The sequence below is a fragment of the Lathyrus oleraceus genome, chromosome 4, assembly GCF_024323335.1.
Source record: "Lathyrus oleraceus cultivar Zhongwan6 chromosome 4, CAAS_Psat_ZW6_1.0, whole genome shotgun sequence".
NCBI classification, from domain to species: domain Eukaryota; kingdom Viridiplantae; phylum Streptophyta; class Magnoliopsida; order Fabales; family Fabaceae; genus Lathyrus; species Lathyrus oleraceus.
In genome coordinates, this window is record NC_066582.1 from 24,350,042 (window position 1) to 24,365,232 (window position 15,191).

Here is a 15,191-nt window from a genome sequence, read left to right on the forward strand (position 1 = left end):
TTATTTTCATCAATGACTTCACCTTTGTTTTAATTTCATGAATTGTTGCTCTATTCACAATTACAAACAAAGTTTTTTTTTTCAAAATCGATGTATTTAGTCATGATAGAGATCAGATACATCGATTATTCGATAAACCTAACAAACAAAAACCAGAAGCCCCGATTATTCAATAAACCTAAAAGAGATCAAATACATTAATTATTTAATAAACTTCACCGGATACATAGGTTATTCATTAAATTGATTGTAGCATTTATCTTACCGATACAATGCAAAACTTGTTCCATAAGGTTCTCGTAAGATTTTCAATTTCACGCCAATGATTGTATGCTGGACGGTGGTTTCATTGCAGCTGTAGAGAAAACCTAGATGAAAACTACACAAAAAACATCAACATCACATATAAAGAATCCCAAATCAAAGTGAAATTTGAGTTTTAATTGATTGAAAATTTGTACCTTTGAATTTGAAGTTGAGGATTTGATGGATGAACTACAACCAGACACATCAAACCTTCAATAGAAACTGCTCTCAAGGCTTAATTGAATTCTGAGAAAAAGTGAGAAATGGCGGCACACATTTCATTGAATTTTTTACATTTTCATCTTTTATTCATATTTTCTTCTTATCTAAATTTAGAATAAGTGCACCTCAAATGACATTTTTAGTGAATAAAAGTTTTTTTTTTGTTAATAAAAAAAAAGTTTAAATGTATTTTTTTCTTTTATTTAGGTGTTTTTTTTTTCTCCTTCCTATTTCAAAACTCGATTTTGAGATCCTTCAATTTTATATTTTTTTATAATTTTTTTTAAAAATAATCATATTTTTAAATTTAAATTCTAAAATAACCTATTTCTTTAAAATAATTACTGAAATAAACATCTTTCATTACGTATGCGTCAGTCCAACTGACGCATCTAATTTCCATTGACAGGAGGCGCCAATGGCTTGGACGCATGCATTGGACCATGCATGTGAAAGCGCCACATGCAATGGCGCATGCATGTAGCCATGTGTGTGTGCGTCCAAAGCAATGGCGCATGCATGTAGTCATGTGTGTGGGCACCCAGAGCAATGGCACATGCATGTGCACTCATCTATAAATACAACATTTCTCCCATCATTTTTCAGAGAACTTCTTACCCTTCTTTCATTTTTCATTTCTCCCATCATTTTTCAAAGAACTTCTTACCCTCATTCCATTTTTCTTCAATCTCCTTCAATTTTCTTTTAATTGTCTGTATATTCATATTTGTGTCAATTTATTCACAAGAGAAATGTCGATTTAATTTTTCCAGTAGTGCAACCTCTGGTGACTATCCGACTTTGGAATATATATACGTTCGAACATCTTAACAGGATCTTGAACCGTTGGTTAGATGGAAACTTTGCAGATGGTTAAAGGATCAGAAGATTTCAATGGCTTGATACGACTTTCAACCAAAATGGAGAAGTTTGTTTTTGGATGAATATTAGAACTGACAGAGACATTCACAGGATGATGTATACTCCTCACAAAATTATTTTGATGGTTGTAATCGTATAGTTATGTTCTTTATGTGTTGTATTTGTTAGTGATGGTATTTTATTTGTTGTAGTTTCTTGTGTTGTATTTGTTTGTGTTGGTATTTCCTCACAAAGGTATCATATGAAATGAATGTCATTTTTAATATAAAGCAAAAGAGTTACAATTACAATCATCTTGTTATGCTTGTTCCAACACTAGGACAGTTAGTACGATTATGACCGGGCTGACGACATGAACTATATAATCTAACCATTTTGCTCGTCGTATTCATTTTGGTTCAAATGCGGGTGCTGTTTGGGCGACCCTTTTTCTTTCTTCGCATAATTTTATTGTGCCAAAGAATGTCCCTTTGATATGAAAACCATTAATCCTCTTTTGCTACCACTGAAAAGATAATTTTGTAAACATTGCAAAGGCTTATGACTTTGTAAACATCGGATAGTAAGTTGGAAGGATCCCATCGAACCTCTGAACATGCCGCTATGACATGGGAGTGGGACATACGAAAGGCTTGGAACTTTCCGCAGTCGCACCAACCTCTATCTAGTTCCACTCGATAGTGTCCTCTCAGCATACCTTCATTGTGATCCATTGACTCAACAATACTGTACCAACCTTTAGTACGGTCAAACACCATGACCACATGTGTGTTAGCTTTGGCAGCTTCCTCTTTAATGAATTTCATTGAAGCATCACTGAACAACTGCCCAAATTGTAACACTGAACTCCATTTGGAACGTTTGGTCTCAAACATCACCCCTAGTCTGAAAAAGGTTACTTGCATTAAAACGGTTATAGATAGGTCTCGGATACCTTCGAAAACAAAGTTCATTGATTCCACAAGATTTATTATTATGTGGCCCCATTGTTGATCGTTGTCGTATGCCCTAGTCCAGTTCTCTAATGGAATATTTTCTATTCACCTTACTGCATCTGCGTTTGACAATATGATATCTTCGCGGTAGCATTTGAAAGAAGGTTCTGTTAATGGATACCCTGCGTTGACAACCTTCTTCCGCAACGTTTTGTCTGTGATCTTCCGCATAAAATTTTGAGCGATATGTCTAATGCAGTAGACATGCGTCGAAGGAGGATCCTACCAGCCATTATCAATGTTTTTGTAGGCACTCATTATTGAAGGGTGTCGGTCTGAGGTATACGCCGATAACGTTTCCAAATTGACAATAGTCCCTGGAGCATAATTTTTAAAAGCCATCAAGTATTTTGTAAGTTGTTTGTATGACTCCTCCCAATTGACAAACACTTTTTCAACTACCTTAGTCCTAGAAAAATGGAGACCCGAGACCCACACATTTCACCTTCCTTTCGGTGAGTGTACCATCACATTTGAGGACGTCTACATGTTGTTAGCTCTACCTATCGATGGTAAGGCCGTTAATGGTAGAGTTAACCAAGATAACTCTATATGCGAGGAATTGTTAGGTGCCCCTTTGCGTGAAGACACAACTATGGGACAGACTTCGGGTCAACCTAGGGGTCAAGGTATTAATTTAAAATATCTTAAACAGTATTATTCAAGTATAAAATTAAACGAAGAATCTACCGACTATGAACAGATAATTAAAGATCAGTGTTATATTATGATTCTATTTGGTAAATTTTTATTTCCTGAAAGTACTGGTAATACGATAAATATTATGTATTTGTCGTTGTTACGAAACATAAATAAGGTAGGCACATATAGTTGGAGTTCAACTGTTTTGTCCCATCTATATAGTTTGTTGTGTAAAAATGCCAAAAAAAAAATACTTGTACGTTTTATTCTTGCGCCTATTTGCTACAAGCATGAGGTTGGTCAAGATTGTCGTCACTCGCCCCGGTCAACGAGAAGTCATTCACATTCCTCTATGCAACAAAGTAAGTTTATATTTAATCTTCTAATTTTTTAGACTTTATACTACAACTAACTGTAACTAATACATTTTCAATCTTTTCGATCTAGGTGGTCAGTTAAAGGGATGAACTACAACAAGTGTCTCAAACACGTTGTAGTAGTCTATCGCAATCTTTTAGACCACATTGGACCAGCCGATGTATTATTACTAAACAACTCTACATTTGATTTAAAAAAATTATCCAATTACATATCCTCTAATCATGTCAAATTCTTATAGTTTATCTGGAGGCCGTATCTGGGTCTTGATCATTAGGTTAACCATGATGATGTTGCAGTTTGGACAGCAAAAACACCAATTATCCGATTTACTACTGTGGATATGCACCAGAGTGACCGTGTAAAACTGCAGTTCGGAATGAAACAACAAATTCTAGAACCTCCGACGTGTTTGGGAGATTGGCATTAACAAAGAGTCGATGACCAATGGGATTATTCCGATTGGAGAGACTTCATAAAAGAGATGTGCCGTCATTGGAGGAATCGACGACAACACATCTTAAACGAACCAACCATATATGGTGCTAGACAAACTCAACATTATATGACATGGTTTAGGTTGGTTACAATGCCACAGTTTATGTCTGAGCCAAGGTATTTGATTGATCCACGACAACGGGCTTCGTCATCAAACGCCCAACAACAAATCCCCGTCCAAGAACAATGTCAACCCACCCAAACCCAATGACCAACCTCACACCATCACCCTACCTTATACACCGAAACACCAAACACCTAACCTCGCAACCAATTCATGCCACACGGCCAAACTCAAAACCGGGAATTAAACCCTAACCACCAACAACCATATACAACCATCATAATAGTCTACAACCCGGAAGATTCATACGATTCAACGTCATGCCATCGTAGCCCCCCACCAATGAACACCCAAACATCTCATCGCAACAACACCCAACAATTGTTTGACTTTAGTACACCATAAGAATCATTGCTTCGTTTCCAAAACGATCCAATGTCCCAATTTGGGCAACCATACCGTCCATAATCCACCCAACTACAACAACATGTGCACCGAACTCAATTACGGAAGTACAGTTGGCGACAATCCCCCATCTATTGGAGAGAAATGATGATAAATTTATCAAATACCGTTGGACCTTCCACCAGACCTTCACACCAGCCACCATTGCATCATGTCAGCACTCAAAAACCCCCAAACACCTCAGGGAAATCATGGAGACCTTAAAGACAGGCTAACACACCTGGATGTGGAACGGGGGGCGTTTCAATCGGGCGGGTCATTGATTTTCTTGTCAATTGTTATGTATTTTAACTTTATATTATAATATTAATCATTATTTTTCATTTACGTATTTAATTTAATTATTTATAAATTTAAAATATAAAATTAAAAAAAATATTGCATAGTACATGTGCCACATGCATTGGCGCATATACATGATGTAGTGTATGCATGCGCCAATGTAATTGGCTTCAAGGCATGCATGCACCCAACCAAATGACGTTTGTGTTCATTTGGAATTTTTTAAGGCATGCATGCGCCCAAGCCATTTGCGCCTCCTGTCATTGGAAATTAGATGTGCCAGTTGGATTGACGCATACGTAATGAAAGGTGGTTATTTTTGTAATTATTTTGAAAAATAAGTTATTTTAAAATTTAAATTAAAAAATATGATTATTTAAAAAAAATATATTTTTTGGTTCCCTTTGTTTGTTGTGAAAGTGATGATCAGCATACAAAATTTATTTTTGATAAAGTGAAACTATAAAAAATATTATTAATTAATATTTATAATATTATTTAATAATATAATAAATGATTATATTTAACAATTTTAAAAATTAAATTAAATTATAAAAAATTTAATAGTTTTTTTTACATAATAAATTAATAATTATTTGATAAGTTTAATTAATTTATTTTAGAAATTAATTTAAAAATTATTAATTAAATATTTAGAAGAACTTTTTTGAACTTAAGGCACATGTCATTAAAAGATCTTCTCAATCGACAAGTGGTCATTTAGTGTTATTTGTGTATGCTTTATAAACTCTAAATTTTTTTAATATATTACCAACACACCTCGTGAAAATATAATAATACTTTCAAAATTCAAAGATGCATCTCCGGACATATCCCAAACATATACAACTAAAGATGATTTTGAGTCATGTCTCAGGTTTGTGTGTATTTTGCATCCGGAGATGCATCTCCGTAAATCTTACGGGTTTGCGTTTTCGTATCATAGTGAAGTAGAAATAGAAAAGCAGAAAAATCAACAAGGTGTAGGTTGACAAAATAAAATTATTATTGATAACATAAAATAAGCATTACATAGGTGATGTTAACATAAATCAAACATTATATTTTAATATCTAGATGGACGTTTCAACATCTTCATAATATCTTCAACTGATCTCGAAATCGTCGCATCCACCTCTATCAAAACTTTTGTTTCTAAACGGAAAAAAGTATTTCATTTAGCCTTTACATCTACACCCGTCTTCAGCTCAAAGTTGTTGAACTCAATATTTCCTTCATTGTCAATCGATGGTGAACCATACTCGAGCTTTATAATTTTTCGATTGTCTTTGTAAGATAGAAGATTATGCAATATGTATTTCAGATCCGCAAGAGGGGTATACTCATTAAACTTAAATTCAATTAAGGGTTTCACGTCGTTGAAGTAGACATATGTGAGATGTCAATTGATGTTCATTTTGGTGTAATGAGTTTTGGTATGAAACATGAGGCAAGAGCTTATACCTATACTAGATGTAGACAAATATGAACCTATAAAATTCTATCTTATATCAAGGGATGTTCCGGAGATGCATCTCTGATACGGCCCTATTATCTTAATCCAAAGATGTATTTTTTGAACCTCTTAAAATAGAATAAAATTTTATTCTAATATATATAATATATATATTATATATATATATATATATATATATATATATATATATATATATATATATATATATATATATATATATATATATATATATATATATATATATATAGATAGATATATAGAGAGAGAGAGAGAGAGAGAGAGAGAGAGAGAGAGAGAGAGAGAGAGAGAGAGAGAGAGAGAGAGAGAGAGAGAGAGAGAGAGAGGGTGACGTTTCTAGAACGCTTGATTGTGGCAATACGGTGAAAAAAGGCAGTATTCCTATCACCAGAATGATGTCACTCCAATTTAGCTTTTTCTGCCCAAAATGCCTCTTCTTGATCAAGCACCTTCTTAAGCTCTAATTGAAATTGTTTCTCTTTAGCCCTAAGAGGGGGAAGAGAGTCGTCTCTGCTGATTTGGTTCTAGATATCCAAAAGATGATATTTTTTACTTTGCACCATAATATGAATATTACTGAAAGTTATCTTGCTCCAAGCCTTGAGCTTATCTTTCAAGATTTGGTGCTTCGTAAACAAAATAAACATAGGGAAGCCCACAATATTGACATACCAACAATCCTCCACAGAGGCCCTACATGAGTTATGAAAAGTCCACATAGCAAGGAATTTAAACTTGGATTTCAGCTTAACTTGATTGAAAGAAGAAATCACCAATAAAGGATGGTGATCAGATCTGAATCTAGGCAGGACTAAGGAGACCATATTAGAACATGCATTGCTCCAATCAACATTGTAGAAGGCTCTATCTAATTTCCTCTCCACATCAGCCCTACCCGCACGACAATTATACCAAGTGAAAATTCTACCTTTAAAAGGGAGCTCCATAAGGTTGTTATTATTCGACCAATCAAGGAAATCCTCCATAGGGGTTCTAAAAGGATTGTGGGCTCCTTTATGCTCATGAGCCCCCAAAATCGAGTTACAATCCCCAATAAGACACCATGGAATGTTGATAGAAGAGGTACAGGATGAGAGGTCTCTCCATAGTGATATTCTTTTTATATGACAAGTAGAGGCATAAACAACAACAATACCAATGAGGATGTTATCAATTAGGACATTAAAAGATACATGATGATCATAAGAGCTTTGGATTTGAGGGTCAAGGTTACGGTAACAAATACACCAAAGGTTGGGAAGCAAAGAGTCTCTGTTATTCACAACAAATAATTTAAGGTTTAAACGATTCCAGAAAGACACAGGAAAGGAAGAGTGGTCCATCCAAGGTTCAACAATGAAGTAGAAATGGGGTTGTGTTGGTTAAGAAAATCTATAAGGGCTAACTTTTATGGGGAGTTAGCAATACCCCCAATGTTCCAATATAGGCACTTCATAAGGATGACTTTTTAAAACTAGAAGAAGATCTGGTGCCAAAAGCCTATTTGAATTTTAGAGATTGTTTCCCAACTCTCTCTTTTTGGGATTTAGTAATGACAGGTTGGAAGATGGGGTATCCAGCATCAACATCCTTGTCAGATTGGTCTGTCATATTAGCCCAGGATTCCTTTAGGAACTGCACACTATTAAATTGCACATCATCATTATTAATAATAGCTATATTCCATTCAGTTTCTTCAATACACTCTTCAAAACCAAAGTTATTGTCTTCATCAGAGATATGTATGGTACCATTAGAGAAATGATCATTAATAGGATTGGGAATCAACTTCTCTTAAATAACAACGACACCAACTGTTGTAGGGACAATCAGAGAGTTTAAGGGAACATCAAAGGTCTCTTTTCCTAATCTCGTGTGTTTGTGACTCACCTCCAATCCATTCGTATCCACAACTTTGCTGGAGTTATGGACATGAACATTGATACGATCTTTAGTAGATTCGACTTTTATAATACCCCGTATTTCCTTAAATACTTAAATTCCTATTAATTGAGGTCAATTGAGTTCTTATGTGCTCTAAAAGTTGTAAATTGGGATAAATAGAGTAAATAGTGAGTTCAGGTTGACTTAATTAATGTCAATTGGGACTGACCTTTTATTAATTAGGACATTTTGCTAACACTAATAATGAGTCAATAGCCCTAGTAGAACAAATATGGTAGGTAGTGCCACTTAAGATATTTGTTTCCACCACTTTCTAACCACATAAAAGCTCCATGGGTTGTGGTCCACATGTTTGTATCTCATTTACCTACCACATGCCATTTGTTTCTCTATGTATCAGAAAGAATAGAAAGAAAGAGGAAAGCTCAAGTGAAGGAGAGAAAACAAGGCTAGTGGAGAAGAAGAAGAAGAAGAAGAAGAAGAAAAGCTTGGAACCAACACCATCATCATCTCATCTTCAACAACTTCTCCTTTTCTATTTCTTAAGGTGGGATCTAGTTAGAAACCCTAGATTTCTAGAAGATTAGGGTTGTAGAATCATAGATAAATCATGAAAATCCATTCTATATGATGAATATTTTTCTTGCTCTTGTTGATTTCCATGAACATGTGCTTTGATGTGTTCTTATGATTGTTGTGATAACATGATTTGTTATGGTTGTGGTAAAATGATTGGTTGTGATTATGACCTTGAAATCCTTGTGATTATGAGCTTGGAATCCTTGAGTTAAATGTGTATAAGAACATGTAGTATGATGGGTTTTGTTGGAAGAAGAAGTGGTGTTTTATTAGAAATGGAATAACAGAGGACATGGTGTTCTGTGAATTGGAAATTTGAAAATATGAGTGGACCAATCGATTGGTCCCTGTAACCAATCGATTGCACAATCCTTTTGTTTTGCAGAAAATGTGATTTTTACAGGACCAATCGATTGACAGTGCATTACAATCGATTGCACAAACTTTCTGTATATGAATAGTGGAAAATTTTAGTGAGCCAATCAATTGACACTCAGGATCAATCGATTGATCCTCAACAAACTTTGAAAAATAGAAATGTGAGAGGAATCAATCGATTGGGCCTCCCCAACCAATCGATTGACTTATGTTAAAAACTTCAAAATCCATTTCTTAAGTGTTTCTAAATGCATTCTTCCAACCATTAATCATTTGTGATGCTATGCTTATGTTGAATACATGCTAATGGTGAAAATTACATGATGAATATATTAAGTTAACCTAGGATTGTTATTAGGTCATGAGTGAGGTTTATAACTTAGATAACATTGGATGACGGTATTCATTCGTACGACGTTTATGTGGAGGTCGTTGACGAATTATTGCCATGATTGAGAATGAGACGCATCGTATGGAACATGCCATGTTATTATTTGTGTATTGTGGTGAATGAAGTCACCTGTGATTGATGAATTTTGTTTGGTTCGTGGAACCGATGATTTGTGGAATCGATCATGTATTAAGAATGTGTGTTTTCTGCGATGGTGCACATCTCTATTTGGTATGCTTAGATGAGTAAGCATTGAGATGTGAGACCGATGATTTGAGCCTCAATTGGGTTTGAGTCCCAACCACGGAGGACGTGGGGGAAAGGTGGACACCTAAGTGGGTTAGAGGCTCATACGGTGAAAGATACCCTAAGTGGGTTAGAGGCCCATACGTGTGATGATTGCTTGAACTAGGAATTAAGCCTGATAGAGGACCCGGTATCCACCGCGAAAATCGAATCATACAAGCATGCATGAACCGGACCTGACTTAGACGTAAGTCCGTTCGGGAATTGATGTTTCATGATCTGAATAATGATCGTGGTTGAGTTGTGAGAACTCAGGTGCATGTTGCCATACATTGCGAGTTAGTTCCCCCATCGCTCACGTCCCCGTTCCCTTGTTGACTTGAGTTGAATATGAGTTGAATATCGATTAGAAAACCCTATAAAGCCGAGTGGACCCATAAGATAGGGAAGCCACTGAGATTATTATCTCACCCCATGTTGTTGATTATTTTTCAGGTGGTTATGAGCAGGTGAATGGTAAGGACAAGATAGAGTGATGTCTTGCTTACCTGGCAACTAGATGGCTATTCCGATGTGTAGATATTTTTGGGATCATTGTTTAATGATCTAGCTCCTAGTAGTTTTATTTTGGGCACTTTCGTGTATATTTTATGCCATGTTATGTTTTCTTTTGGGCATGTATGTATATGTACACTGTGCTGCTAGGCGCTTATGTATTTCAGTACTAGTTTACACTATGTATAATATGTATTCTAGACATATATTATATGTGGGTGTTACAACTTTCTTAACAATGGGTTTCGAAACAATGCTTTGTTTCCTTTTGCAATTGGTTTCCAATTGTCCCAAACACATACAGAAACTGCACTAATTAGGGATTTTCTCATATTTTATGTTGACAAAAAAGGTGAACCCAATACGTTACAACCCACTTTGAAATGGAGCTCCACATAGATTGCAACTTTACTTTTAATTGCTGCACAGTTAAAGAGAGAATGTCCTTTTGGCCAGAGCACTCTTCCATGAAGGTTGTGCTTACAAGCATCTAATCCAATGAGATACTTATCTTCTGGGATCGAAATGGACAAACGATCTCCTTTGACACAAGGAATGAGAAGTTGGCTTATGGGATATTGTACACATTCCCAATAGCTTCAACAAATGTTTTGGTGGGCTTTTAAGTGGTGGAATTGCTTATTGAAGGTTTGGATTGGTGCGTTGTTTCAGGGAATAAGGTATGAAAATCGTTTATGGCAGAAGGGAAGAAAGGGGCTACAAAGGAAATTAGGGTTACAATACTAGAGAGAATGAGGACTTTCTCTCTCTAAAAAAACATCATTCCAACCAGGATAACTTAATTGACTTGTCTATCTAATTAAAAACAATTAAAAATAATTAAATAAATATTATTACTAATGAATAGCATATTTAAAAGAATAATGACAAATATCAATTTAAGTTCACAAATAATAATTTAATTCCTTGACTTGTTCATCTAAAATGAAAATTATCCCCTAGAAAATTTTAATTCAGGATGCGTTTTTTGTCCTGATAAGGAGAAAAAATTAGGAAATCCTACAAAAAAAAATTTTACAAGAAGAAATAAATTAAGAGAATTACGTGACTAAGGAGAAAAAATTGAAGAGGTATTAAAAATCAATAAATCCTACCAATTTTTTTTTACAAGAAGAAATAAATTAAGAGAATGACGCGACTAATCCCTTTCTCTCGTACTGCCAATCTAATTTAATTTTGAAAAAGAACCACCGAAAACACAATTTTGCTTCTTCTCTAAAGTTGAACTCGATCGTTCCTTCCTCTCATTTTACTCCAATTTTAAGAGAGAAAAACATTATAAACATGCACAATGTTGTTTCTAGCTATAGTTCTCACCCTAGTCCGATCCTTTACAAATATAATACTAAGATATCCTTCCTCTCATTTTACTCCAATTTTAAGAGAGAAAAACATTATAAACATGCACAATGTTGTTTCTAGCTATAGTTCTCACCCTAGTCCTTTACAAATATAATACTAAGATATGTAGTATTTATAAATTTTGTTCAGGGTCAAAATGGTTTATTCAAAAGACTAATAATTTCAAAGGTGATACAAATGCATTTAGTGAACAAAGTGACAATTTTGTACCATTGAACAACCCTAAATAATGTTAAAAAAACTTTAACTAGTGACAATTTGTATCAAAGCCTTGAGATTCTTTGTAGAGGAACCATTTTCTCCAACAGCTTCCAATGCACACTCTTTAAGTTTCATTATCTTCTGCCGCATAATCGTCCCTTTCTCACTTGACATGGTGACTTCCAAAGCTTTCATGATCGATTCTTTAGTCAAAAGTCCATTATCAACGGTGACACCAATCTCCCAAACACTTTCTATCATTCTTCCATTCATCTTCTGATCTCCAAAAAACGGTTTACTAATCATTGGTACACAACCAACAATACAATCCAACACTGTATTCCAACCAGAATGCGTCAAACAAACACCAACCGATGAATGTTTAAGGATTTCCACTTGAGGAGCCCATGCAACAATTTTTCCTCTTGTTCTTGTCCTTTCTATAAACCCCTTTGGAAACTGTTCCTCTGGATTGCCCCTAAAGGCCCAAAGAAACGGAAATCCACATTCTTCTAAAGACTCCGCCAATGCAGCGAGTTCGTGAGGCGGGGGTATTATCGAGCTTCCAAAGCTTATATACACTACTGAGTATTTCTCGTGTTTATTCAACCATGATAAACAACCATGTTCATCGGAAATCGTACGTTGTGGTGTTGTCAAGATAAAAGGACCAACATTAAGTAACAATTTGAACTTGGAATTCAACTCATTCTCAACAATAGGCTGTATGGAAGAAAATGAGTTTATTGTAATCGCAGTTGCTCGAGGTAACTCTATTCCCGCTTTGTGTATCAATATTGAAAATGGTCCATTAATATCATCTATTATCCCTTCAGGCAAATCAGAAGCCTCTAGCTCAGGAAAGCCAGGTACAAAATTGGCAGTTTTGACATCATCCACTGCCAAACAAGAAAAAATCAAATGAAATGTGTATTACAGTTGAACCCTAATTATCGTTATTAAACTGTGACTATATATTTCCTAATGAAATGTGTATTACAGTTGAACCCTAATTAAATATAAACTCTACTTAATTTGTCTAAATTAAACTTAGCCTTATTTATATCAGATCTAAAAAAAACCTTTAAAACATCTGATGAGACTAGAATAAAGGTATAAGTAACTCTTGCATAATAAAACAAAATATTGATACCTTTGTTGGTTCCCAATTTTTCTCTGATAAGATCTGTGTAGAAATGGGTAAGAAGGGCGTGAGGTCCAGCAGTCCAAAAAGGAACCCATTTGATATTCATCTCATGAGCAAGATCAGCACCAAACCAATAAAAACCATCCGTAACCAAACAGGTAATCTTCTTCCCTGTCTCTTTCACAGCTTCATCTATACCACTTTTAAAACTCTCTTGCATTGCCTTAATGAAGAGAAAAACCGGTTCAGCTGGATGGCCGGAAGGCACATAACCTTCCGGTAACCCATCATGAACATTATAGTGTTTTATGTTAGGAAGAAGAAACTCATTTGAACTAGAAAATAGGGTTGCATTTGATTTCTCTGTGCTGAAGAATGAAAAAGTGACATTGGGAGCTTCTTCTGCAATTTTTGTCACAAGGCTAAGAAGTGGGGCTGCGTGTGTGCCAAATGGGAATGTTAAAACAGCAACATGCAGTGGCTTTTCAACGTTGGTTTCACCTTTCAAGTTCGACATTTAGTAGTGATATTGGTTTGTGAGGAAGTGAAAAATATAACAAGAATATTTATAGGAAAATGTTATTTCAGTGAGAAGTGAAGAAGAAGATGATATTATGTATTTTTGTTCATAAAGAAGTGTGCCATGTGCATCTCGTGCCATGAGCATCTAACCTCATAAACAGGTTTCGAAAAAAGGAATGTATAAAATATAATTTGGTGTAAGAGTTCTTAATTGACTTGTCTATCTAATTCAAAACAATTAAAATTAATTAAAGAAATATTATTACTAATGAATACTAGCATATTTAAAAGAGATAATGACAAATAATCATTTAATTGCTTCACTTGCTCATCTAAAATGAAAATTTAAATTTAGAATGTGATTGGAAGATTAGAAATAGGAAACACACCCGTTAAAATTACTATGTACCATCAATATTGAAAAGGAATATGTTTTATCAACATTGAAATCAAAGGTCCATTAAAAAGAGATTGAAAAGGAATATGTACCATCAACATTGAAAAGGAATATGTATCTGTCATACTATTATATTAAAAAGAGATTTTCAAAGTGAAGTGCACAAACAAGAACAAAAAGAGCCGCCTTAAAAAATTTAGTGTTTGCACATTATCAAAATTTGCAAAAGAATTAGACTAATCCAAGCTTATGCCACCACACACTTTTTCAAATACATGTATATGTTTAGTCATGAGTCATGCAAGATTGTTTTAAATGGAGGAGAAAGCCATTCAATTCCTTATGGGATTAAATGAAGAATCTCAAGGAGTTAGATAATAAGTCTGGTTAAGAGAGCCACTTCCAAGAATTAGTAAGGTTCTTCACTTGGTGTTACAAGAAGAGAGACAATAGAGTTATGGATTTCCTACACAAGCGAGTACAAAAGTCAATACATTGGTAATAAATACAGCAGGTTGATGAAGAGGCAGAGGAAATTCCAAGGTATTCACAACACAATTGAAATTTACGATAAGAAACGTAGAGATTGGCAAATTTTGGATTTGGTGGCGGAAACACACTAAATAGTTTGTATGTCGACTACAGTTTGAAGTTTCTAAGGGTTTATTTGTTGTTGCTTTTCATTTAACTTTTGATTTCGTGTCAATCGTTAATGAGTCTCCACGCATGATTGTGCATCTTAGGATTGAGTTAATAATCTGTCTTTACGCATGCATAAATCAAACTATTTGATTATAGTCCAAGTAATATGCTACTAATTATTTTGCAAAAGTTTTGAATCAAGACCCACGTGTGAGAATGATTCAAGTCAGGACAAATTTGGATTATGAAAAATATTTCATATTTTGCAAAAATTAAGGTTTTGAAAGTGTAATTCGAATCACAAGTTTATATGATTTGATCAAAGTTACATAATGACCAATAATTGATTTTATGCTATCAAGATTCGAATCACAAATATCCTTACTCGAATCAATCACATTTTTTAAAAGTGGGATTTTCTTATATCATAGTGATAAGGATCACGACATTCCATATTTTGAATCCGAGAGGTTTGATTTGAATCATAGTGTTTTATTAGAATCACTCACAATTAGCAATTTTTGGACTTTTTGTTCTGTGAATGTGATACCAATCAGAGACTTTCATGACTTGAATCATATGACCTGAATCACAGAAAGCATGACTCGAATCATAT

General features: G+C 34.6%; 1 protein-coding gene and 1 long non-coding RNA gene across 2 annotated transcripts; both read right to left on the reverse strand.

The window, feature by feature from the left end:
* LOC127135111 (uncharacterized) lies at positions 1–618 on the reverse strand. The gene is made up of 2 exons (XR_007808423.1): positions 462–618; positions 1–379 (listed from the first exon to the last, which is right to left on the reverse strand). It is a non-coding gene; the product is annotated as an uncharacterized LOC127135111 (long non-coding RNA).
* Positions 619–11,770: 11,152 nt separating this feature from the next.
* Positions 11,771–13,696, reverse strand: LOC127138529 (flavonoid 3-O-glucosyltransferase). Its single transcript, XM_051064998.1, has 2 exons — positions 13,021–13,696; positions 11,771–12,766 (listed from the first exon to the last, which is right to left on the reverse strand). Exons 1-2 carry the CDS (start codon positions 13,529–13,531, stop codon positions 11,910–11,912), a joined length of 1,368 nt encoding a protein of 455 aa, XP_050920955.1. The 5' UTR covers positions 13,532–13,696; the 3' UTR covers positions 11,771–11,909.
* Positions 13,697–15,191: the final 1,495 nt, after the last annotated feature.